A 27,925-nucleotide genomic window follows, 5' to 3' on the forward strand; every position below is an offset into this window, starting at 1 on the left:
TAAATATAAAGCTAACTTTACTGCGGTGTGATAGATAAGGTTTAAACCCAAAACCACTTTCGGATATACCTCCCAGGTATTCTGGCTTGATGATATATTTATGGATATGTGGATCTCTTCTGAAATATTACAGGAAGCAGGTTTGAGCTTATACCTTAAATCCAAAACTGTGTTAAAGTGGCTTATATGCAGTTTTTCAGCTGTAATGTTTTTCATCATTTGTAATATATTTCAGTATTTGTATGTATGCACTTCACACCTCTCCTGAAGCTGACACCTTATCATGGTGGAGGGGTTGGCGTGTTCCAATGATCCCAGGAGCTAAGTTGCTCAGGGTTTTATGCCCTTGGTAGGTTCACCCTAGGCAAACAGGTCCTGGGTGAAGAACCAGATGAAGGTTATTGCCATGAGGATGAGATCTGCTCGGAGTTCCTCAAAGCTCTGGATGTTGCAGGAAAAAAATATTACCTGGTACATTGGGCGGAGCTTAATGCTCTCCCCATCTATGACGACATAAATGGGAGGGGGGGCGTATCCCTTATTCTGATTGGTTGGGGGGTTATCACCATATACCATACATGCTTATGCCACGTGTTTCCGATAGGGGCTATATTGTTTGGGAGATAAGGGTTGCCGTTAAACTAATAGAATAAAAATACATCACATGTATTTATTTGTGTGTTACTTTTAATTACGTTTTTAAGGAGTAGTAAAACAGCAGGATGAATGCAAGCTAGCGCATACATGTCCAGCGGAGGTCTGTCTGGCTGTACTCACAAGCGCCACGGCCTATTTTAAAAGAAAGAGTTTAAACAAGCACAAGCGAAACCAATTAACATACAGCATGTCATTTTAAAAGAAGGCAACACTTAAACTCAATATATTTAACCAACGTTAAAAGAAGAAAAAGAAAGACTTTAGTGGTATTTACCAGTATTTTATTTGGTTGTTAGGTTGAAGAAAGCATTTAAACAGTAAACTTTTAGGAAGAATAAGACGAAATGAGCAAGTCCCGGAGCTCAGCCATATGCGACTGGTCTGTTTGAACAACGCAGTCGAAATGATAGATTGAAGTGGCCGCATGCGCAATCACACAGATTTTCTTTAAAGAGCTACAGCGTCAAGTAGCTGTCAAATTGGAAACAAAATGGCTACCAGCGGAAATTGTTGTCGTGATGCTAACCGTTGGCCCTGGATTGTGAGAAGCACACCACCATCCTGGCAGAATGCACATTAACTATATGTTAATCTTGCTTATTTGTAAATAGTATAAAATAATCAATTTCTAATTTAAATAAAAGTCGATCTCTAACACAACAGCCCCAGATTGTTTCGCTACATTTAGCTAAATTTATCTACGTCTGGTTAATCAAAAGGAATAAGGCACAATAACTTGAAAAGATGTATGACACATTAGTATAAATTTTTAAACAATAACATTTAATAAATAAAAACAATTCAGTTGTATTTTGTTAGTTTATTAATTTAATAGCTGTACGAACTAGTGAACGATATTTAGCAACATACATCAAAAAACATTTTTAAAACTTTGGTAGATTAAACCCCCAAGTGCTCGGACTATGTACTGTCATGCTAGATAGGCCAGATAGTCAGAGGGGTTTTTTGTTATCGTGTAGAAACGTCCAAGAATTTAGGACACATTTAGCTCTTTTTGTTATAGCGCTATTTTAAATTAGTATGAGTGGGTTATAAATCATTTAGACAATAAGAATTGAGGAAGAACCTAAATAACCGTGTATCAGCCTCAGTAATGGTTCGACAAAACAGCACAGCTCTGGTACGTACGACCGGCCTGTTTGAACAATGCGAATGAAATGATTGCCTGAGACAGCACCAATGTTGCGCATGCGCACTCACGCAGACACACATTTTAAAATGGCGACAACAATGGGGACACATGCTGCCCATTTATTCCAAATAAGACCCTTTAACCACATCGTTTTTTAAGTAATGAAACTCTTTTTTAGCTAATGTGTTATTTAAAATAAAATATCCTAAGCCTTTCGACAACAAGAATCAAGGAAAAGGGGGGGATTTATGTGTATTGCATGTCTAGACATGTCGGTCAGCTAATGACTGCGGCGGTGGGTAACGGGCCCTTGGAGCAAGAGCTTTTGGAGCCGTGAACGATAAGCCCATGAGAAGGAAGCGTCAGTTAAACAAGATGGCTGGCGGTTGACAAATTGTTGTAGAGTGCTGTCAGGATGTGGGCGTGATCACTGGTTACGCGGGTGATCGCACGGGCAGACAACAGGCAATAAGCAGGCAAGGCAGGCAAAGTCTGGGAAAACGGGGATTTATTAGCTGGGAACGAGGACCAGGAAACATCTGACGTAGACTAACATCTAACATCAATGACGGACAAGGAACAAAGGCAAGACATGGACTGAAATAGACAGGCCTGGGCGAAAATAATTAGACACAGCTGGGCTAGATCGGGGAAGCACACATGGATAATCAGGGGGCGTGGCACACATGAGGATCGGACAAGCCGGGCATGACAGAACCCCCCCCCCCAAAGGCACGCTCTCTGGGCACGCCTCAGGGGAGGCAACGGACGAGACAAGACTGGGGAACCAGGACCTGGAAAACAAGAAAAAAAAACATTAACGAGGCACTGGGAACAGGATGGACAGACAAAACTGACACAGGGGCATAAGCCATGACAGGACCTGACACAGGACGGGGAAGGCGGACGGACAGATCAGGAAAGGGGATACGGAGGGAACAGGCGGGACGAAAGGGCCAGGAGTAAACGGAGGGAACACTGGGGAACGAGGAGCAGAAACAGGAGGGGTAAAGGGACGAGGAACGGCGACAGGAGGGACAAAGACCAGGGAGAGAAGGAGGGGGGACAAATCAGGGGAGCCCGCAGGCGACCGACGAGGCGCCGGAGCTGGGAGCGAGGCAGGGCAACGAGGCCTCGGAGGGGGACCCGTAGGCGACAGCTGACCCGGCGGGCCAGGACCCGCAGGCGCCGTCCGAGCCCCAGCACAGGCGAGGGAGGGCGAGCCAGGGGGCAGGGTGGGTGGGACTCCAGCCCTGCCCTTGTGTCCTCTCCCCTTACGGGACACAGACATTCGGACCCTTGGCCGGGGTCGAGCTGGCCAGGGCGAGGGTGGAGGAGTCACCAAGAGGGTCCCCGAGGGGTCCCATTCCAGCTCCTCTACCTCCAAGGAGAGAGGAGTGGTGATTGGACTGTCCAGGACCTCCCCAGGGACTGGGGCAGAAGGGACTGGAGCGGGGTCAGGAATGGGAGTCACAGGCAGAGGGAGCGCCTAGGGCGTGGGCGTGGGAGCTGCAGGCAGAGGCGGCCGCTTGGGCGCAGGCACCGGGACCTCCAGCTCGGGCGGTATAGCAGCGGCCGGGGCTCCCCGGAGCTGGATCAGCCTCCTGAGGCCCTCTGCTAATTTCTCCAGGTCACCCTGCGGAGAGGCAGGAGAGAATGCGGCGAAGTCACGCCGCAGCTGTGCGGCGAGCTGGTCCTCTTCCGGGGAGCCCTGTATGGCTGGTTCGTCCATCACCCTCCAATAAAGTCCCTGGAGGGTGAAGTACTGGTTAATGGTGGCCTTGGGCATAGCCGGGACCTCCAGCGGGGACTCAGCGTTTGCGGCAGGCAGAGGTGAAGGGAGCGCCTCGGGCCGGGCGGCTGCAGGTGGCGGGACGTGCAGGTCCCACACAGGCGAGACCCCTTTTAAGGATCCGGGGTACCCGCGGGATGGAGTCTCTCACCGCGCTGGCCCCTTTGTTGGCCAGTCGCTCTGGCTGGTAAAAATACCGCTCGAGGGGCAGCTGCAGCTCCGCGGTGAACGGCTCCGGTTCCGAGAGCAGGAGGGGCTCCTCCTCTTCCTCGCTTCCAGTCGGGAGCCAAATTCTCCTTTTTATGTGGTCCGTCATTCTGTCAGGATGCGGGCGTGATCGCTGGTTACGCGGGTGATCGCACGGGCAGACAACAGGCAGTAAGCAGGCAAAGTTGGGGAAAATGGGGATTTATTAGCTGGGAACGGGGACCAGGAAACATCTGACGTAGACTAACATCTAACATCAATGATGGACAAGGAACAAAGGCAAGACATGGACTGAAATAGACAGGACTGGGCAAAAATAATCAGACACAGCTGGGCTAGATCAGGGAAGCACACGTGGATAATCAGGGGGTGTGGCACACACGAGGATCGGACGAGCCGGGCATGACAGGTGCCTACAGAGTGACTGTAATGTCTCGTTTAACCGCTGGCCCTGGGTGTAAGAAGCACACAGCCAGCAGTCCCATCTTGGCAGAAAGCACATTACTCTATTTATAAATCTGTATTATTTGTAAATAGTATAAAATAATATATTTATAATTTAAATAAAAGTCGATTTCTAACACCACAGCTCTGGGGCTCTTTTAAAAACTTTGACAGATAAAGTTATTTTAGTTATTTTAATAAACACAATTTTTTGAGTAAATATTGTGCACAAACACACACACACATCGGTGGTCAGGAGGCTTTAGGTCTGTGAAAGTATAAGACCGTGATGTGTATTCAGACCCCCAAAACATACTTAGTTGTTCACTAACTTATCGCGAAAAATCAGACAGAAAGAGACTTGTGAAATTTTAAGAAAAGACATTAACTGTTTTTCTTAATGTTTAAAGGTATGCAGACTTCAGTTGTATCGGACATGCCCACAAGAACGCACTCAAGGGAGGGCCTTAAGAGACTGATAATCAAACTCAATCAAAAAACACCAGACATATATAGTTTTATGTTTTTTATTAAAATGTATAAGGATCGTTTTGATTTTGAATTAGTATGAGTGTGATATAAGTCATTTAGGCAACAAGATTTGAGGAAGAACCTAAATAGCGGCTAGAAATGATCGACCGGGCAGACAGAATTGTGCTTTTCTTATCTTACAAGCCATGGATGGGTAGGGGGTATAGGCACTGTGGAATCAGGCAAGGGTATTTAGGATACATTTTTGTTATTTTAAATAAGGTGGACATGATTATTTCATTACATTTAATAGGAACTAGTAAGCTGTATTTAGCATCATGCAGGGAATACACATTAAAAACATTAAATAATAATGCCTTAGTTGTTTAAATAAAGACATCCTACATGGTGTCCCCATGGCCCCAGCTTATATCATCTACAAGCTTTATTTGAGATGCTTGCTGGAGTACCATGTTAAGTTGACAATGGTAACTGACCTGCAGCCTGCTTGATAGTTAATATAAACAAAAATATATCCTAAATTCTCACACCCTTGCCTGATTCCACAGTTCCTACCCCACACTTATGTGTTCCCCCATCCCACCCTTTCATGGCTTGTGAGATAAAAGTACACTTCTGCCTGCCTGGTCGGTCATTTCTAGCCGCAATTTAGGTTCTTCCTCAAATCTTGTTGCCTAAATACATGTGAGAAGTGTCGGTTAGTTGCTAGGCTAACGGAGAAGATTGTAGTGATAGAGGGATGTATCCGGACGTTACATAACATTCAGGAGAATGAGAGTTTTATCAATTCAGTATTAGCGGCTCTGGATATGTCCGCGATAGCCAGTCAGTCTTCCCCCGCTCCGGCAGCAGAGCCTTCGCAGCAAGGTGAGTGGGTGACGACCCGGCGGCTTAGCCGTAATTCCAAACCAAACTCACACTGGCACCATTCGCCTATTCGCGTTTCCAACAGGTTCTCCCCACTCAGTGAAACTCCCACTGAGACATCTGTTGGAAGTGCTCTAGTAATTGGCGATTCTGTTATAAGAAACGTGAGAGTAGCGACTCCAGCGACCATAGTAAATTTTCTTCCTGGTGCCAGAGCGACCGACATTTCTGCAAATTTAAAAGTGCTGGCTAAAAGTAAAAGTAAATACTCTCAGATTATTATCCACGCTGGCACTAATGATGTCCGATTGAGGCAATCGGAGATCACTAAGGCAAAATTTAAAAAGGTGTGCAACCTTGCAAAGAAGATGTGTGTGTCAGCAACGTGCTCTGGCCATATCCCTGCTAGACGTGGTGATGAAATGTACAGCACATTATCATCACTACATCGCTGGCTGTCGGAACGGTGCCCAATAAATGGTGTGGGTTATATAGACAACTGGTGAATGTTCTGGGGTAGGCCTGGGCTTTTGAAGAGGGACGGCATCCACCCCTCGCGGGCTGGTGCCGACCTCCTGTCTAAAAGCATAGCTCATAGTCTCCAGGCAAATCGCTGACTAACTAGAGCCAAGTCCAGGCGGCAGGCATTACTGATTTTAGTCTTGGTGCCCTGTGCCTTACTTAGACCTGGCTTAAACTGGATGAATTCATGGCACTAAATGAATCTACTCCAGAAGAATACAGTTATAAGCATAACCCTCGACCAAATCGCAAAGGTGGTGGTGTTGCTGCAATTTTTCAGTCCAACTTAGGAGTGTCTGAAAAATGTAGTTTTAGCTTCAGCACATTTGAAACTCTTGTTCTTCGCCTTGCTGGCTTATCTCTTTGTAGCTCTTCACTCTAAATCACCATTGTTACTGTGTATTGACCTCCTGGGGTGTACAGTAATTTTCTTAAGGAGTTTGCTGATTTTTTAACAAACTCGGTGGTCAGTACTGACAAAGCTGTTATTGTTGGTGATTTTAACATTCATATGGAGAAGGATAGTAGTCCTTTAAAAATAGCGTTTGCAGCTATTCTTGACTCTGTAGGTGTATGTCACAATGTAGTCGGGCCTACTCATGCCTGTAACCATACCCTTGATTTGATCATTAGTCATGGCATCCTGGTGGAACATGTATCTATTATGCCAGAGTCCTGCTCTCAGATAAATACTTGTTATAATATTTGAAATCCAGTATAGATACTCCCCCTCCCGCTTATGACGTCATAGATGGGGAGAGCATTAAGCTTCGCCCAATGTACCAGGTAATGTTTTTTTTTGCACAGCTGTCCTGGTTGACACTCATCTGCAGCATCGCATGGACATCGGGGGCAGTGCCTCTGAACTGGCCCACTGGGGTGGTGGTTCCCCTCTTCAAGAAGGGGGACTGGAGGGTGTGTTGCAACTGTAGGGGTATCACACTCCTCAGCCTCCCTGGTAAGGTCTATTCAGGGGTCCTGGAAAGGAGGGTCCGCTGGATTGTCAAACATCAGATTCCAGAGGAGCAGTGTGGTTTTCGCCCTGGCCTTGGAACAGTGGACCAGCTCTATACTCTCGGTCGGGTCCTGGAGGGTGCGTGGGAGTTTGCCCAACCAGTCTACATGTGCTTTGTGGACTTGGAGAAGGCATTCGACCTTGTCCCTCGGGGAGTCCTGTGGGGAGTGCTCCGGGAGTATGGGGTGCTGTTTGATCCCTGGATGACTGGTGTCAGAGCTTGGTCCGCATTGTCAGCAGTAAGTTGGACTTGTTTCTGGTGAGGGTTGGACTCCGCCAGGACTGCTCTTTGTCACCAATTCTGTCCATAACTTTTGCAGACAGAATTTCTAGGTGCAGCCAGGGTGTTGAGGGTGTCCGGTTTGGTGACCTCAGGATTAGGTCTCTGTTCTTTGCAGGTGATGTGGTTCTGTTGGCTTCATCGGACCGTGACCTTCGGCTCTCACTTAGAGCAGTTGTTTATTTTTTTATTCACAACAATACATTGTCTCAAAGTTCTTTACAGCATCTCCACCCAAAGCTCCCAGTGAACAAGCTAGAGGCGTCCATGGCAAGGAAAAACTCCCTAGAAGGAAGACACCTTAGAAGGAACCAGACTCAGAGGGGCAGCCTGTCCTTCTGGGGCTGGCAGGGAAAGTCAAAGTACTTTTTCCCAGTCTTAAAAACGAGAGACAAAGTGGCGGGCAGGGAGGTGATGAGAGAGAAGTGCTGGATCTGCTTCAGATCACAGTAGTACGGCAGCTGGGCATACAGGGAAGACATTACATGCAGAAGGGTGATCAGGCCGGAAGGGCGTCGCAGATAGTGGAGACAGCAGTAGGGTAGGCAGGATATCTTGTAAATTTGGGGTCTCCAGGTAGCACACCCCAGGAGGGGTAGGGGAAATATAATGTGCAATTAGCAAAAGTAGGGAGGCCAACACTGATCCCTGTGGGATACCATACTCAACTTTGGTGATCTTGGAAGATTCATGGTTCATGTGGACAAACTGATAACGATCAGTTAAATATGAGTGAAACCAAGAGAGGGCTGTCTCCTTAATGCCAATGACAGATTCTAGCTGGTCCAAGAGGATATTATGATCTACAGTATCAAAGTCAAAAGTCAAAGTAAACTTTATTGTCATCTCTGCTATATACTGTACAGGTACATAGAGAGATGAGATGACGTGGCTCCAGTTTTTTTTCCAGTGCAGACGAGAGAAAGAAATGTAACAAATAGGCACGTGGTAAACAAAGTAAATAAATATAAGGTATACAAAAAATATACTATACTTGGAGATAGAGGTAGAGGAGGTTACAATAGTTGTATATGGAAAATGTGCAAATAAGTGGCAGAAGTGCAAAAATGGTTGTAGCAGAGTTTGTGTGTAAAGTGCAGATGTGCAGGAGTCAATTTGTTCACAGTCCGGGTGTGTGTGGGGGGGCAAGTGTGTTCAGGAGTCTAATGGCTAGTGGGAAAAAGCTATCCCGCAGCCTGGAAGATCGAGTCCTGATGCTGCGATAGCGTCTGCCAGATGGGAGGAGTGTGAAGAGTCCGTGTAAAGGATGAGAGGAGTCAAGCACGATGCAGGAGGCCCTCCTGATGCAGTGCTTGTTGAAGATGTCTTGCAGTGATGGGAGAGACACACCGATGATGTTCCCAGCTGCTTTGATGATCCTTTGAAGCCGTCGGTTATCGGAAACCGTGCTGTTTCCAAACCAGACGGAGATGCAGCTGGTCAGGACGCTTTCTATGGCGCCCCTGTAGAACACGGTAAGGGTGGGAGGTTGGCTCGCTTAAGCCGTCTCAGGAAGTGGAGACGTTGCTGGGCCTTTTTGGTGATGGAGGTGGTGTTGGTGGTTCAGGTGAGGTCGTCTGAGATGTGAACTCCCAGGAACTTGGTGTTTTTTACCATCTCAACCGTGGAACCGTGGATGCTGAGTGGTGTGTGGCTGGGGCGAGTTCTCCTGAAGTCGACAACCATTTCCTTGGTTTTGTCCACATTAAGCGACAGGTTGTTCTCACTGCATCACGTGGACAGCTGCTGAACCTCATCTCTGTACGCCGACTCATCGTTGTTGCTGATGAGCCCCACCACCGTCGCGTCGTCTGCGAATTTGATGATGTGGTTTGAGCTGTGCAGGGCGGTGCAGTCATGGGTCAGGAGTCTGAAAAGAAGTGGACTGAGAACGCAGCCCTGAGGAGCACCTGTGCTCAGTCTGATGGTGCTGGAAACGCTGTTGCCGATTCGGACAGACTGAGGCCTCTCTGAGAGAAAATCCAGAATCCAGTTGCAGAGTAAGGTGCTCAGTCCCAATCCGCTCAGTTTCACACACAGTCTTTGTGGAATGATGGTGTTGAAGGCTGAACTAAAGTCTATGAACAGTAGTCGCACGTAAGAGTCTTTATTGTCCAGATGAGAGAGGGAAAGGTGAAGTGCGGTGGATATGGCGTCCTCGGTTGACCTATTTGTGCGATAGGCAAACTGTAGCGGGTCCAGTGATCGGGGGAGGTTGCTTTTCACCTGCGACATGACGAGTCTTTCGAAGCACTTCATGGCGATGGGTGTCAGAGCGATGGGACGGTAGTCATTCAGGCAGGAGACTGAAGACTTCTTTGGCACTGGGATGATGGTGGTGGATTTGAAGCATGCTGGGACGATCATCTGGCTCAGTGATGTGTTGAAGATGTCTGAGAAGACCTCAGCCAGCTGATCAGCGCAGTCTCTGAGCACGCGAGCAGGAATGTTGTCTGGACCAGCAGCCTTCCGTGGGTTGACTTTGGCAAAGGCTCTCCTCACGTCGGCTGCAGGCAGAGAGATGATCTTGTCAGTGATGGGAGGCGTGGCTTTCGACATGTGTGTGTTGTTCAGTGCATCGAATCGTGCATAGAACTTGTTCAGCTCCTCGGGAAGTGTGGCATCTCCCTCACAGCTGCTTGGTGCTGGCTTGTATTGAGAGACAGCCTGGATGCCTTGCCATAAACTGCGAGAGTCTTTTGTGTCCCTGAAGTGGTTGTGGATCTTTTGTGTGTGTGCTCGCTTTGCCTGTCGGATGGAGCGAGAGAGGTTTGCTCTGGCTGTTTTAAGAGCAACTTTGTTCCCAGACCTGAAAGCAGCGTCTCTCTCTCTTAGCCGTGCACGCACCTGTGCTGTGAACCAGGGTTTCTCGTTGGCTCTGGTGGTCATGTTCTTAAGGACAGTAACATCCTCTATGCACTTGCTGATGTAGCAGGTCACAGATTCTGCAAACTCGTCCAGGTTGATGCAACCATTGAGCGTCGCTGCCTCTTTAAAAACATCCCAGTCCGTGCACTCAAAGCAGTCCTGGATTGCTGAGACAGCTCCACTGGGCCAGACTCTGATGGTTTTTTTGGAAGGTCTTGTGCGTTTTAGCAGAGATGTGTATGTGGGCAGTAGCATCACCGTCGTGTGGTCAGAAGAGCCGATGTGTGGGGACGAGTTCTCCCCCCTCGTAGCAAAGTCTACATGTTGATGGAATTTGAGGAGAACTAACTTCATGTCTGCGTGGTTGAAGTCGCCAGCGATGATGAGAAAGCCATCCGGGTGCACAGTCTGGAGTTTATTAACAGCCTCATACAGTTCGGCTAGCGCCTGGTTAGCATTCACGCTAGGTGGCAGGTACACAGCTATGACTAGCACCATGGAGAATTCTCTCGGCAGGTAGAACGGGCGGCACTTTATCACCAAAAACTCTATCTGTGGTGAGCAGTGGCGAGTCAATTCAGCAGAGTTTGTGCACCAGAGTTTGTTGATGTAGACGCACACACCGCCTCCACGGCTCTTACCGGACAATGAAGCTTCTCTATCGGCCCGATAGCATACTAACTCCTTTAGCTGGATAGCGGAGTCCGCGATGCCCGCGTTCAGCCACGTTTCCGTGAAAATAAAGACGCAGCAGTTCTTTATCTCACGTTGGCTTGCCTGCTTGAGCCACAGATAGTCCATCTTGTTGTCCAGTGAGCGGACGTTGGAGAGGAGGACAGATGGAAGTGCCGGTCGGACGGGGTTAGCTTTTAGCCTCGCGCTAGCGCCCGCGCGCTTTCCTCGCTTTTGTTTACATTTCGGCCAGCTGCGCTTCGCTGCCTCGCCTAGGATCCGTAGCGTCTCCAACGGTAGATTTAGCGGTGGAATCGTGCATTTTCTTTCAATTTGGAGCAGGATGTGTCTGTCGTAGGTGATACACATCGTGATTCGATCACAAACAAATGGAAAGTAGAAAAGAAAAAGTTCAGTAAAACACTGAATTCACCGGAGCTCTGTTAGCCGCTGCCTGCTCGTGGCGCCGCCGCAAAGAAGAAATTGCTGCAGTTAAGCAATCAAATGCTGCAGTTAAGTCTAGTAATACCAACAAAGATATACAGCCACAGTCAGAAGCCATAAGCAAATCATTCACTACTTTTACCCCCAAACACTCACCAACTGTCTATATAGGTCACACCAGTTATCGGGCACCATTCGGACAGCCAGCGATGCAGCGACAATAATCTGCTGTATATTTCATCGCCACATCTAGGAGGTTGCACACTTCTATGAAATTTGTCTTGGTGATCTCCTATTGCCTCTATCGGACCTCGTTAGCGCTGACTTGGAAAACAATATGAGTGTATTTACGCTTACTGTTAGCCTGCACTTTTAAATATGTTGAGATGTCAGTTGCTCTGGCATCAGGAAGACAGTTTACTATGGTCACTGGAGTCGCTACTCTCACGTTTCTTAGAAAAGAATCTTCAAATACCAGAGCACTTTCAACAAGCGTCTCTGAGTAGGGAGAACCTGTTGGGAATGCGAATGAGTGAATGGTGCCGGTGTGAGTTAAGTTTGGATTTATGACTATGCCACTGGGTCGTCACCCAGGTACTCCGGTTTCCCCCCACAGTGCAAAAACATGCTGAGGCTAATTGGAGTGGCTAAATTGCCCGTAGGAATGCATGTGAGAGTGAATGGTGTGTGTGTGCGCCTAGCGATTGGCTGGCCCCCCATCCTGGGTTGTTCCCTGCCTCATGCCCATTTCCAGTAGGAAAAAGCAGTTTGGAAAATGGATGGATGGATGTATTTATATATTTATCCATCCATCCATCATCTCCCGCTTAATCCGGAGTCGGGTCGCGGGGGCAGCAGCCTCAGCAGGGAGACCCAGACTTCCCTCTCCCCGGCCACTTCGTCCAGCTCCTCTGGGGGGACCCCGAGGCGTTCCCAGGCCAGCCGAGAGACATAGTCTCTCCAGCGTGTCCTGGGTCTTCCCCGGGGCCTCCTCCCAGTGGGACATGCCCGGAATACCTCCCCAGGGAGGCGTCCCGGAGGCATCCTGATCAGATGCCCGAGCCACCTCATCTGGCTCCTCTCGATGCGGAGGAGCAGCGGCTCTACTCTGAGTCCCTCCCGAATGACTGAGCTCCTCACCCTATCTCTAAGGGAGAGCCCAGCCACCCTGCGGAGGAAACTCATTTCGGCCGCTTGTACCCGCGATCTCGTTCTTTCGGTCACTACCCAAAGCTCATGACCATAGGTGAGGGTAGGAACGTAGATCGATTGGTAAATCGAGAGCTTCGCCTTTTGGCTCAGCTCTCTCTTCACCATGACAGACCGATGCAGCGCCCGCATGACTGCTGACGCCGCACCGAACCGCCTGTCGATCTCCCGCTCCATCGTTCCCCCACTCGTGAACAAGATCCCGAGATACTTAAACTCCTCCACTTGGGGGAGGACCCCATCCCCAACCCGGAGAGAGCACTCTACCCTTTTCCGGCTGAGAACCATGGTCTCGGATTTGGAGGTGCTGATTCTCACCCCAGCCGCTTCGCACTCGGCTGCGAACTGCTCCAGTGAGAGCTGAAGGTCACGGCTCGATGAGGCCAACAGAACAACATCATCCGCAAAAAGCAGAGACCCAATCCTGAGGTCACCGAACCGGACGCCCTCAACGCCCTGGCTGCGCCTAGAAATTCTGTCCATAAAAACTATGAACAGAATCGGTGACAAAGGGCAGCCCTGACGGAGTCCAACCCTCACCGGAAACGAGTCCGACTTATTGCCGCCCATGCGGACCAAACTCTGGCACCGGTCATACAGGGACCGAACCGCCCTTAAAAGGGAGCCCGGTACCCCATACTCCCGGAGCACTCCCCACAGGACCCCACGAGGGACACGGTCGAATGCCTTTTCCAAGTCCACAAAACACATGTAGACTGGTCGGGCAAACTCCCATGAACCCTCCAGAACCCTGCTGAGAGTATAGAGCTGGTCCACTGTTCCACGGCCAGGGCGAAAACCACACTTCTCCTCCTGAATCCGAGGTTCGACAATCCGGCGGATCCTCCTTTCCAGGACCCCCGAATAGACCTTACCAGGGAGGCTGAGGAGTGTGATCCCCCTGTAGTTGGAGCACACCCTCCGGTCCCCCTTCTTAAAGAGGGGGACCACCACCCCGGTCTGCCAATCCAGAGGCACTGCCCCCGATGTCCACGCGATGCTGCAGATGCGTGTCAGCCAGGACAGCCCCGCAGCATCCACAGCCTTGAGGAACTCTGGGCGAATCTCGTCCACCCCCGGGGCCCGGCCACCGAGGAGCTTTTTGACCACCTCAGCGACCTCCACCCCCGAGATAGGCGAGTCCACCCCCAAGTCCCCACACTCTGCTTCCATATTGGAAGGCGTGTCGGTGGGATTGAGGAGGTCTTCGAAGTACTCCCTCCACCGACCCAAAACGTCCCGAGCTGAGGTCAGCAGCGCACCATCCCCACCATAAATAGTGTTGATGCTGCACCGCTTTCCCGCCCGGAGCCGCCGGATGGTGGACCAGAATTTCCTCGAAGCCGTCCGGAAGTCGTTCTCCATGGCCTCACCAAACTCCTCCCACACCCGAGTTTTTGCCTCAGCGACCGCCAAAGCCGCATTCCGCTTGGCCTGCCGGTAGCCGTCAGCTGCGTCTAGAGTCCCACAGGCCAGAAAGGCCCGATAAGACTCCTTCTTCAGCTTGACGGCATCCCTTACCACCGGTGTCCACCAGCGGGTTCGGGGATTACCGCCGCGACAGGCACCGACCACCTTACGGCCGCAGCTCCGGTCAGCCGCCTCCACAATGGAGGCACGGAACATGGCCCATTCGGACTCAATGTCCCCCGCCTCCCTCGGGATATGGGAGAAGTTCTGCTGGAGGTAGGAGTTGAAACTCTCCCTGACCGGGGATTCCGCCAGACGTTCCCAGCAGACCCTCACTATACGCTTGGGCCTGCCAGGCCTGGCCGGCTTCCTCCCCCACCAGCGGAGCCAACCCACCACCAGGTAGTGATCGGTTGACAGCTCCGCCCCTCTCTTCACCCGAGTGTCCAAAACATGCGGCCGCAAGTCCGACGACACGACTACAAAGTCGATCATCGAACTGCGGCCTAGGGTGTCCTGGTGCCACGTGCACATATGGACACCCTTATGCTTGAACATGGTGTTCATTATGGACAGTCCGTGACGAGCACAGAAATCCAATAACAAAACACCGCTCGGGTTCAGATCGGGGGGGCCGTTCCTCCCAATCACGCCCCTCCAGGTCTCACTGTCGCTGCCCACGTGAGCACTGAAGTCCCCCAGCAGAACAAGGGAGTCCCCAGGAGGAGCGCTCTCCAACACCCCTTCCAAGGACTCCAAAAAGGGTGGGTATTCCGAACTGCTGTTTGGCGCATAAGCGCAAACAACAGTCAGGACCCGTCCCCCCACCCGAAGGCGGAGGGAGGCTACCCTCTCGTCCACTGCGGTAAACCCCAATGTACAGGCGCCCAGCCTGGGGGCAATAAGTATGCCCACGCCCGCTCGGCGCCTCTCCCCGCGGGCAACTCCAGAGTGGAAAAGGGTCCAACCCCCCTCAAGGAGACTGGTTCCAGAGCCCAAGCCGTGCGTCGAGGTGAGTCCGACTATATCTAGCCGGAACTTCACAACCTCGCGCACCAGCTCAGGCTCTTTCCCCATCAGAGAGATGACATTCCATGTCCCTAGAGCTAGCTTCTGCAGCCGAGGATCGGACCGCCAAGGTCCCCGCCTTTGGCCGCCGCCCAGATCACCTCGCACCCGACCCCTATGGCCCCTCCCATGGGTGGTGAGCCCATTGGAGGGGGGACTCACGTGCCTTATTCGGGCTGCGCCCGACCAGGCCCCATGGGTGTAGGCCTGGCCGCCAGGCGCTCGCCATCGAGCCCCACCCCCAGGCCTGGCTCCAGGGGGGGGCCCCGGTGACCCGCGTCCGGGCAAGGGAGAACGTGGCTCCAAAATTTTTCTCATATATAAATATTTCTCATATTTATTCAATCATTAATTATTTGATTATTAATTACTAATTTTATTATTTATTGTATTTGTTATAGTTTTTTTTGGTCTATTTCTTTTCTATTGCATTTTATTTACTGGCTGTTGCAACAAGTAAATTTCCCCAGTGTGGGATCAATAATGTCTTATCTGTGACTCAACAAGTTTTTGGCCGATCAATTTCCCTATATGGGACTCTCCTCCAATCCAAACCAGCAAGAAATGTAACCATGTTGTCAATGAAACTGAAAGAAACCTAACATAAACCTCCTCAAGCGGTGATTTCAATATGACTTTTAATCCAGCTTTATACTAGGTTTACATTCACTGGTGCAACAGACTTGAATTAGGTTTAAGTGGAAATTAAACTGAGATTACCAAATGTTTAGATATAACCAGGATTAATTGTAAACTAAATTTAAACTAGAATTAAAGTTTGGTGCAACAGGATTAGTACATAAATCTTGATTTAACTCAGTTTAAAAGTTAAACTATATTGGTGCCACCCAGCCTGATAGTATGTTGCAAATTTCATTCAAACGTTGCAGACGCATTGTAGGGGTACAGTAAACACTAGTGGGGGAACATGGCGCTGCATGGAAAGGGCGCAGTTGCCCTTGCTTGGTAGCCAGTCAGGGCCAGGAGGACATTTTCCAATCTTTTTTTCCCTGTTCCGGCAGTAGTCAGCTTAATATGAATATCGAATTGTGTGCATAAATAAGGTACGTAAAGTGACAAAAAGCTGGTGTTCATTATCTAAAGCCCTGCAGTAACAAACTGTTTGTGTCGAAATAAAATTGAATTAATCATTTAGAGTAATTGACGAGTCGGTAAAAGAGTCAATATATTAACCGATTGAAAAATACAGTAGTTGTTAGTGGCAGCCCTAATTTCGAGCAACTGAAATCATACACAAATCGCTTGAAATAAAAAACGTCTAATGAAAAAGGTCAAATTTTAGTTTAAATGTAAAAGACAAGTTCACTAAAGAAGTAGAAAATATATTGTTTGCATTTCTTGCGAACAAAACAAAAACATTAATTGCGATCATGTGCCTGAGTAAAATTGATCACTATAAACAGATGATCATTGTAACCGATACTTTATCTTTGTCTTAGGCAGATTGCCATCTCATTGACATTTGTATATTTATTACAAGAATATAAGGTGATAAAATACACTGTGTTGCTATTGACTGTCAAAATATAGTACAGCTGTTTCAAAAACTTCAAATTACAGTACTGCACAAATTAAATTACTGAACTATGTATAATTCAAATACACTATAATACAGTGCAGTACTGTACATAAAATGTAGCTTATGGTAGTTTAGCTACTGCATCTCGTTGGCTCGTTTTTTGCAGTTTATCAGAAACTTTGATGAGTCTGCATTCGTAATTGAGAGAAAATTACTTTTTCCTGATGTTTTTTCTGTGCAGACGGGTTACCGCAAGACAAAGTAGGCAAGGAAAAAATGTTGCAGACTGGACAGGGTGGAGTCATGTGACCAAACACGCAGTGATGTGTTTTTAAGGGGACAGTACATGAACACACAGTAGGGAAAGTATTAACAGAATTCTTCAAAAAAACAAAGTGACAAAATTAGATTAGAGGTTTTCAATTTTCGATTAATTGCCCAGCTCTACTACAGGTTGAGTAAAAAAATATTAGACTTGCTAAGAGGCAAGCATTAGAGGCTCTTAGTTGAATTCTCCCCAAACAAGCTTCATGGACCAAATGGCGTCCTCTCATTTGTAAATTTTTTATGTTCTTAAAATTGAAGCAATGGCACTTAGTGACAGCAAAGAGAAGGGTGAGATTAGAGTCTTATCCTTCTGAACAGGATCACTCTAATTGTTATTAGTATTGAATTCTCAGTATTTCATCTTTCATGGATCTATTTATTACTTCACAAACTTAGTATATGGATCAAAATCTACACCTGAAAATGTACATTTTAAATCACCTCAGAATTGAAAAATTAGAACTGCTAGGGCAGCTGTGAGTGAAAATGGTGCCTGTAGCCGTCTTTCTTGTGAACACAGTGATCTGATCTGAACTTGTGCTGTGGATCTTTTTTACAATTTCCCAAGAACAATGTACAGGTCAGTGATTCTGAAACAATACATGGGACACAAGATGATTTTCTAAATATCCTGTAATAAAGTTGATTTTGTGTGTGTGTTTGTTTTTTGCTAGCCTTTTCGCTTGGCAAATTTTATCCGGTAGTTGGGAAACTCAGTGGAATTTATCATGGATAAATTTGTCACTGGATAAATGACTTTACCATACACCCCAAGCTCTGCTCTAAAAAGTGTATATGTGTGTTTGTCTGAGTATGGCTGAAAGGGAAAGTGTTTAATCATTCAGTACATGAGTTCAGCCATCACACAAGATGAAGTCACTTGTTTGCCAGTATTTATTATTGATTTGTGGGAAGGGAATTGGTATACTCTAAGTGCAAGAACAAGAGCTAGAAATACTCAGATTTATAAATACTAATCTTGTTGACTGTAACTAAATCTTTGTATAAACTACAAATAAGAATATTTGCTTTTCTTCAGTTTTTTGTTGCGCAGAAGGAACATGCCCATGTAGTTGTGGAATTAAATCTTGTGGAATTAAGTCTCTGAAATGTGAGGATTAGAATTTTTTATTTTTTTTGATGAAACCCTTTATTGCTGTTGCAATATACCATGTCGCTAGTCACGAGTACCAGCGAAAAAACTGGCCATCAACCCGACCATACATAATTTGCACCCATCCCTTAAATTGCGAGTAAAGTAAAACTCTGTGTCCTATTGTGAACCAATATGGGACGCGATTTGTCTCTTTTTTTCTGACCACGTGACTCAAGTAAGTAATTTTTTGGGCACTAAAGCATGATTTACTCTAATGACAGTGGTACTCAGTAGCTTAACAGACCTTGTGGGTTCAAATCCTTTGTTGTAAACCTTTTTGTATAAAAGTGTCAGTTAAATGTTAATGAGTTAAAGGTACATCATGTGTCTGAAAAAAAACAAAGGGCCCTGTACAGCATGAGTGTATCTGATACAGTTCTTACTTTTGTGTCACGTAACATGTTGATCTTTGTGCAATAGAGAAATAAAGGGAATATTAACATATTTAAACAAATTTAAACATACAAATAATATAAATTACATTTTCAAACATAAACATTAAAACATACACAAAGGAATACAAGCAACCACTTACTGTAATTGGTTGGACAGATTTTGCTAAATCGTTTTAGACCTACATATCAACCACAACAAGGACTCACAGCATTCAGGTAATAACATATTTCTTAACTTTCACATTCCCAGGTGATCCTTCCCGTAATTCTATAAATTGTACAGGTTGGTGAGTGTGTGATGAGGGCAGAGTAAATGGGGGGAGCAGGTGATGGGACTGTCCGGGGAATACAATGCTGTTGTTCAGACAGCCCCCCTTTCTAATTTTAAAAAATCATGGTTGTTTAATGAGTATGAATTTGAGAACCAAACTCAGGAGCACACATGCATTTATTTGGCAAATACTTTTGTCCACATATAAGTGAGGTAAGCTGAGGTCACAGAGCAGGGTCAACCATGATTTCACTATTGGGTCCTTGAGCAGACCCTTAGCTCCAATAACCATTTCTGCTGTGTTTAGGTCAGTTGGCCAGGTCATGCCATGTGACACACTATTAAAAAAAAAGCCCCGTTTATGCTCCCTCTTGAACATGTTCCCCGGTGATATGGCATTCATTTTATTATGCTGAGGATCTACAGCTGTACTTGTCCTTGTCCTGTAACTTCAGCTTAACACCGACGAAACTGAGATTTTAGTAATTGGGCTGCAGTGTAATACAGCTCATGTGAAGCAGGTCTTGGGTTCATTGGCACACAATATTAAACCACTATTTAGAAACTTAGGCGTGATCTCCAATTCCAGTTTAATTTTAAACCCCATGTTAATAAAGAGGTACAGTCTAGCTTTTATCAACTGAGGAATACTATGAAAGTTAGAGCATTTCTTTCCTCTAACGATACAGAACTAGTCATACACACTTCTATTCCATCTCGCTTGGACTACTGTAATGCTCTATTTGCTTCACTGAACAGTTCGTACAGTTCTTTCATTGCTCATCTTCAGTTGGTACAAAATGCTGCAGTGTACTTACAAGATCAAGGGTTCTTGAGCATATTACCCCTGTTCTGGCTTCACTTCACTCGATAGCAGTTAAATTTATAGCGTAAAATTTATAAGTTCTGAATGATTCTGAACCCATAATTGTTTTTTTATTTTATTTCAGCAATGTATTGGGGCACAAAAGCCTTCAAACAAGCATAGACCTACAGGCACTTGGACCTCTACTGCCTGAAGATGTGCTCCTGCCCTTGGAACAGCAGTACCTCTCCCATGTTGAGGTAGTGTCTCATTCTGACAGTGAATTTCCAGCAGACCCTGGGTAGTAGAAAGACTCTGTTTGGGCTATAGTTTCTGCTGGCTTTGATGAAGTTGTTTAAGCTCCATTTTGTGAAAATCACCATGGACACAACTTAGGCATCTAAGCAATACTTATATGTAACTTCAACATAAAAGCGTGTGCAGTCTGAACCATTTCTGACAGTATCTAAAGGTAAGTGTGTAACCAAGCAGTGTTGCCAACTATTTTCAATGGAAAGTAGCTAAAGTCTGCTCGAAAAGTCGCCAAATGTCGCTAGATGACGTCATGCGTATATTTGCATATTGATGACATAATTACGTTGTATTTGCATACATCATGTATGCAAACATGTATTTGCATCCCTAATCCTTCCTCACGTGTCCAATATAAAACTGTCAATTACGTTACATATTTTCTGCCAGACAACACAATGGAACTTATTAACCAGCAGTTACATCCTCTGCAATGAAATAAGAAGAAAAAATAAATAAATAGGAAAAAATAAGAAGAAACGGTCAAATTAAATAGTTTTATTTCAAGCAAAGGAGAAGCAGATAAGTGATTGGTCCGTGGCAACACCGTTGCACATGTGCAGCTAATTCGCATCTATGTCAGCTGCCGTGCGGCATGAGAAATATGCTGCTCCTTTCAGCCGGAGCTAGAGCTCATTGATCAGAGCAGACACAGGGAGATGAGTAACTGTACCGGGAAAGCAAGACCTCACGCTTACAGGACAGTACTGGCCACATTTGGAAAGTTGCTAAGGTTTGTCCAAAAGTCACTAGATTTGTCACTAGGCGCTTTTTTGAAAAAAAGTCGTCAAGGGGGTCTAAAAAGTCGCTAAATCTAGCGACAAAGTCCCTAAGTTGGCAACACTGTAACCAAGGTCATGGTGCCTTTCAGAGCCAGCTAAGCACGTGGATATCCAAGGCCCTGACCAATGAGAATGCGGCATGGAAAAAAAGAGATTTGCCTGAAAAGGAGGACGGATATTATACTACAGCCATGACTTTTCTAGTCATTAAGGTAAAAAACAAAACGTCTTTCCTTTGCTGCACCATTTGCTCCTCTGAAGTGTGCCCCTTCTTCCTGTTTCCTAATGAGTCTAGGAATCATTCATACTGTAATACTATATTTCTGGCGCTTATGTTTACACATACAGTGGCAGATACATTCATTGACATTTATAAAGATTTACAGGTTGCTGTTGTCACTAATAGTACCCGCATTCAGCTCATAATAATCAGTATGTGCAGCTGCTGTCTTGTAACAGAATAAATATTACTGTATACTGTACAAATACACAGTAAACATTCATAACGCAAAATACAATAATCATTAATGGGGGGACTCAGGACAGTATGAATTTTAATTTAAATTCCTTTAATTCCCAGCTGAGATTGAGGATCTGTAGACTGAGCTGTGTATGGCTCATTTAATTCCTGTCTGTCTCTTTGTTGTTTGTGTGATTATTTTCTCAGTTCTTCCTTGGCATGTCACACATTATTTCCTTGTTCTGACTTTTTGATCAAAGTGTGTCAGACCAAACTGTAGGTGGCACTTCCCTAACGTTACCTGAATTTTGCCATCCCCTATCACAGCTTGTTGATGACTGCATAAAGAAGGCAGGCACCATTCTGGGAGACAATGCGAAGGCTCAGAGGATTGTGTGTCAGCTGGGGCCATTTTTACAAAGGTATGGCTTAAAATCCAGCCATGACCACTGACTGACAAACAAACTAATTCAGAAGTGAGTAGTTCAGGTCCTGAAAGCACTGTTGGGGAAGCTACTTTTAAATGGTAGCTGTTCAAGCTACAAGTTACTTATGATTAAAAGTAACTAAGCAACAGCCAAGCTACTGTATTAGTATTGTAGCTAGCTACACTACAAGCTACAGAGAAAAAGTAGCGAACTACATCGAAGCTATTTCATCTGGTAATATTTAATATTTGTGCTGTAGGATACTCTTAAAGCAAATTGATTAAAAAATATGAAACATGATGCTAAAAGTGGAAATGAAAATCTAAATTTTTTTAACAACGTAACATGAAATCATAATTAGGTTTCAAAACAGTTTCTGTATTGGTGTCACGATCCGGTTCGGGCGAACAGGTGATCGTGCGGGCGGTTGGCCAAAAACCAGGCAGACGCGGCAGGATCGGGGAGATCGGGGGTTTATTAGGGGAAAGGAACACCGGGAACATGGAAACTAGGGAAGACCAACACTACGCATAAGAGTCACGCAATGACGAACCACGGTGACAAGCAAGACTCGGACTTAAATACACAGGACTGATCAAAGTAATCGGACACAGATGGAAACAATCAGGGAAGCACACGTTGGTAAGCAGGGGGGCGTGGCACACATGAGGAGCCGACGAGCAGGGCATGACAATTTGTGTAAACCAAGACATTTCGCAATCACAATTGCTGTTTGAAAATTAGAAGGGTTACAACAAAAAAAAAAGACATTTTGAGAATCTGTTGAAGAACTAAAGTGGTCCTATGCATTTTAATGAAAGTGTCTAAAATATTGTTTTCTTATTTATTTTTCAACCATTTAACATCCATCCCCAGATTATTCAAGCAAAAAAACACCAATCAGAAACGCCTGCTAGCTGAAAATACATATCTTTGTAAAGAGAGAAAAATAATATATGTTTTCCTTGACTTAAGACAACAATTTGTTCCGACTGTCAGATTTTTATTTTCTATGCAAAAATTATCATATGTACTATACTGTATAATAAAATAATATCATCTTTAAGTCATATTACTTGGCATTGTTTGACCTTTTTATCACCATTTAAGCTGCTAAAACACAAACAGGCATGAATATAAACTGTATTGTGAGCGCTCCGAATGGTAGCCTGAGCACAGTATGAATCAATGAGCATCTTGTGGGACGCTCATGCTGCTGGCATTTCAGGCTGAAACTGTCATACTCTCACGGTGGGCAATGCGGTGCAGTTGTGGTCACATATGTGCGATCTCGGTTGGTCATAAAATTGATCAGTCATAAGTTATATAGGTCGTAAGTCCATAACAACCTGTAGTATTTTTTAATGATGTAGCGTTTTACCACACTTCATCGTTATTTATTAAAAAAAAGCTACAGAAAAAACATAAGCTATTGGAAAAAAGTAAAGATAGTAACATTGATGACTTTAGTTTAGCTACTCCCCAACACTACGAGAAAGTAAAAATCCAGACAATGATTTTGTTTCAACCAACCAGGTGAGTATTACGAGGTACGATCACAGAGTACTTAGCTGGTTGGTTGAAACAAAATCTTAGTCAGGATTTGTACTTTCTAGACCTGAACTATCCACCTTTGCTGTAAATCATGTTCCTTTAAAGAAAATAATAGGATTACTTTAAAAAGTTTTACACTCTACCCCATTTTGTGAAATGTCTGTAAACATGGTGCTTTATTAAGAATGGGTTATGGATTATGTTTATACACTGCTCAAAAAAATTAAAGGAACATTTTGAAAACATCAGATCTCAATGCGAAAAACAATCATACTGGATATCTAGACTGATATGGACTGGGTAATGTGTTAGGAATGAAAGGATGCCACATTATTTGAAGGAAATTAACATTTTCAACCTACAGAGGGCTGAATTCAAAGACAAAAAATTGAAGTGAAAAAATGATGCAGCAGGCTAGTCCATTTTGCCAAAATTTCATCGTAGCAACTGACGTTAAATTGCATCCAACCTTCCTAGCGATCCTGCAACTTGCAGGGAAACAATTTCTTTGGGGGTTGCTGGTGGGATTGGCACTCCAGCCACTGTAAAACGACTCAGAACTGGTCAATTTAAACAAGCACATTACTCTTCTGCTCTCTGTGGGATGTTCTCCACCATGAAGGAGATGGGGGAAGCCTTCGGGCGCCCCACCCCCGAACGAGTTGAAAACCGTCAGAGAGCCAATAGGGTCAGGCCTGTTGGGGATCAGGCTGGTGGGGAGCTGAGGCATCGCCTGTTGCATGGCGGCACTTGGGTCTCAGTTTAAGGCAACCCATCTCAGTAGGCGTGTGGAACGTCTTGTCTCTCCGACACGATAACCAACTTCCTCTGCTGTCGGGGGAGCTTTGTGAACTCCATGTTTCAGTGGCAGCACTCTCTGAGATACGCAGACCAGGGAGTGGCCAAATCTCTGTAGGTGGGTATATCTACTTTTGGTCTAGTTAGTCTGATAACTGTCATACTCAGGGAGTAGCTGTTGTTATACTGGATCGGCTCCTTCCAATGGTGTCTGATGTCACTCCTTTCAATGAACGTATAATGAGACTCAGGCAAAGACACTCCTTCGGTGTCTTGTCTGTTGTCTTAGTGTATACTCCGACCATGGTGAGTGATCTGTCATTGAGGGAGACATTTTACTCGCAACTTTGCTCGGTGGTTGATGGGTGCCAATGAGGTGACACTCCTCTGGTCATGGGTGAATTTAGTGCGATCACTGGCACTGACAGAGTTGGTTATGAGGATTGTGTCCGTCCCCATGGGTCTGGAGACCGGGGTCAAAGTGGCTCCATGTTCCTTGACTTTGCAAAAGGTCTATGGGTTGCTGAATCCTGGTTCCAACGTCCTGAGCCACATCGTTGGACTTGGTACTCCAAAACTGATGGTGCGGTGAAGGAGATTGATCATATCCTCGTGGGCAGATGGAGGCTCCTGCAGAACGTAGGGTCTACAGAAGTACCCAGTTTGTGAATTCTAACTACAGACTTGTAGTTGCTACTCTGAACATCCAGAATAGATCTACCACTTACTAGGAAATTGAGGCTGGACTTAGCCGGACTCCAAGATCAAGCTGTTTCTGATGAGGTTGCACACATTTTGTAATGTGATGTGGGAGACCTTCCGTGATAAGACCCTGAAGGTTGCCGAGGGTTGTGTTGGTGTTGCTACTGTCATCTGTGAAAAGCACAGGGTACGAATGACGAACCTGCCAATTCGAATATTCTATGGCAAATGCCAATCGAGCTTCACGGTGCCGAGCAGTGAGCACAGGGCCCACTAGAGGAGGTCAGGCCCTCAGGCCACCCTCATGAAGTTTGTTTCTAATTGTTTGGTCAGACATTCACACCAGTGGCCTGCCGGAGGTCATTTTGTAGGGCTCTGGTAGTGTTCATCCTGTTCTTTCTTGCACAAAGGAACAGATACTGGTCCTGCTGATGGGTTAAGGACCTCTACGGCCCTGTTCAGCTCTCCTAGAGTAATTGCCTGTCTCCTGGAATTTCCTCCATGCCCTTATGACTGGGAGACACAGCAAACCCTCTGTCAATGGCACGTATTGATGTGCTATCTTGGAGGAGTTGGACTACCTGTGCAACCTCTGCAGAGTGGTATTACCTCATGCTACCAGTAGTGACACTGACCGTAGCCAAATGCAAAACCAGTGCAAAAACAGTCAGAAAAGACCAGGAGGGGAAAATGTCAGTGGCCTTCACCTGTTAAACCATTCTGTTTTTGGGGTCATCTAATTGTTACCCCTCTCGTGCACCTGTTGTTAATTTCACTAACACCAAAGCAGTTGAAACTGATTAACAAGCCCCTCTGCTGCTTAAATGACCAGATCACTATCCCAAAAGATTAATTGACATGATGCTATACTCTGGTTAAAAAGTGTTCCTTTAATTTTTTTGAGCAGTGTATATCACATTAGAAAAAAATGTGAGTAAAACTTTCATTTCAGTTAGTAATTAATGGGAAACCAAAATTGTAATTCTAAAAAAGCTGTTCCGAGTTAAAAAGTTAATTAACAAGCAGTTTCATTTGATGCTTTTAAATTAGTAACACCTTTACAACAACATACAGTCATGGCCAAAAGCTTTGAGAATGACACAAAATATTAATTTTCACAAAATCTGCTGCCTCAGTTTTTATGATGCCAGTTTGCATACACTTTAGATGAATTGTTCAGATGATCAGATGAATTGCAATTAATTGCAAAGTCCCTCTATGCCATGAAAATGAACTTAATCCCAAGAAACCCATTTCTACTAAACTTCAGCCCTGCCACAAAGGGACCTGCTGACATCATTTCAGTGATTCTCTTGTTAACACAGGTGAGAGTGTTGACGAGGACAAAGCAGGAGATCATTCGGTCATGCTGACTGAGTTAGAATAGCAGACTGGATGCTTTAGAAGGAGGGTGGTACTTGGAATTATTGTTTTTGTTAACCATAGTTACCTGCAAGGCAACATGTGCAGTCATCATTGCTTTGCACAAAAAGGGCTTCACAGGCAAGGCACTGCACCTAAATCATCCATTTATTGGATCATCAAGAACTTCAAGGAAAGATGTTCAATTGTTGTGAAGAAGGCTTCAGGGTGCCCAAGAAAGTCCAGCAAGTGCCAGGACCATCTCCTAAAGTTGATTCAGCAGTGGAATCGGGGAACCACCAGTGCAGAGCTTACTCAGGAATGGCAACAGGAAAGTGTGAGTGCATCTGCATTGATGCGAATGCTTTTGTAGGATAGCCTGGTGTCAAGAAGGACAGTAAATAAGCCACTTCTCTCCAAGAAAAACATCAGGGACAGACTGATATTCTACAAAAGGTACAGGGATTGGACTTCTAAGAACTGGGGTAAAGTCATTTTCTCTGATGAATGCCCTTTTCTATTGTTTGGGCCAACTGGATATAAGATTGTCTGGAGAAGAAAAGGTGAGCGCTACCATCAGTCCTGTGTCATGCCAACAGTAAAGCATCCTGAGACCATTCATGTGTGGGGTTGCTTCTCAGCAAAGCAAGTGGGCTCACTCAGAAATTTGTCTAAGAATAGAGCCATGAATAAAGAATGGTACCAAAACCTACTCTGAGAGCAACTTCTGCCAACCATCCAAGAAGAGTATGGTAACGAACAATGCCTTTTCCAGCATGATGGAGCACCATGCCATAAGGCTAAGACATTTTGGGTCCCTGGCCAGGAAACTCACTAGACCTTAATCCCATTGAGAACTTGTGGGCAATCCTCAAGCGGAGGGTAGACAAATAGAAACCCACAAATTCTGACTCCATGCATTTATTATGCAGGATTAGGCTGCCATTAGTCAGGATTTGGCCCAGAACTTGACTAACAGCATACCAATTGCAAAGGTCTTGAAAAAGAAGGCCCCACACTGCAAATACTGACTCTTTGCATAAACTTAATGTAATTGTCAATAACAGCCATTGACACTTATGAAATGCTTGTACTTATACTTCAGTATACCATACAAATATCTGACAAAAAGATTTACACAAACTGAAGCAGCAAGCTTTGTGAAAACCAATATTTGTGTCATTCTCAAAACTTTTGGCCACAACATCAGCGTTTAGTATCCATCTGGGAGATGGATGGATCTGACCTGAATTGCAAATAATCTCAAAATTGCAAGAACAGAACTGAAAAGTGTCAGTCAAAAAATAAAAAAAAAAGAAATCTGTGCAAAAAATATGTGCTGATATGTTAAACATTGCTTGTCAATTGACTTTTGTTATGAAACCAATTAATCTGCAACATTTTTACTAACTAATAAATATAGAAATATACTCACAGAAATGTATAGCTACTTCCCAGGACCTATGTGTTGTCTTTCAATTTGCTGCTGGGTCTGTATATTTATTAAGGCACCTGCCTCATTATGCATTACAGCTATAGGGAATCCCTGAAGAATCAAATGAAAGTCAAACAGATCAATGTGAAACCGATAGTAAAGGGCAGCTTAGCAGGCATCTTCCAGCTCAGGTAAGTCATCTAAATACAAGAGGCTTTAGCTGCATGTGTGTGTTTGTATATTTTTTTAACTATTTTAATCTGGGGACCAGTTGTATCCACAATGTGACAAAAACCTGTAACTTCATATCTTATGGGGACATTTTTTCTGTCCCCACAAGAATTTTGTAAAAATCTGTGAACAAAGTAAAAAATCTAAAAATGCCAAAAGTCAAAAGCATCAAACTCAGATACCAATGTGACAGTGTTGTTACAGTTCTATGCAAAATCTAACTGAAGATGGTCCGGTGTGGAGTTGATTTGTGCAGTGGTTTTGTAT

The 27,925-nt window shown here is 45.4% G+C and overlaps 1 protein-coding gene across 2 annotated transcripts in view; it reads left to right on the forward strand.

Moving 5' to 3' along the window:
- LOC125720874 (exocyst complex component 3-like) overlaps positions 1–27,925 on the forward strand; it is a 48,451-nt gene that overhangs the window by 12,364 nt on the left and 8,162 nt on the right. For both annotated transcript variants that reach the window (XM_048996773.1, XM_048996772.1), the window contains exons 5-8: positions 19,740–19,854; positions 20,778–20,900; positions 21,476–21,570; positions 27,526–27,618. In XM_048996773.1, the coding sequence (XP_048852730.1) occupies positions 19,740–19,854; positions 20,778–20,900; positions 21,476–21,570; positions 27,526–27,618 (426 nt within the window). The remainder of the gene's footprint in view (positions 1–19,739; positions 19,855–20,777; positions 20,901–21,475; positions 21,571–27,525; positions 27,619–27,925) is intronic.

The sequence above is a fragment of the Brienomyrus brachyistius genome, unplaced genomic scaffold (assembly GCF_023856365.1).
Source record: "Brienomyrus brachyistius isolate T26 unplaced genomic scaffold, BBRACH_0.4 scaffold27, whole genome shotgun sequence".
Classification (NCBI taxonomy): domain Eukaryota; kingdom Metazoa; phylum Chordata; class Actinopteri; order Osteoglossiformes; family Mormyridae; genus Brienomyrus; species Brienomyrus brachyistius.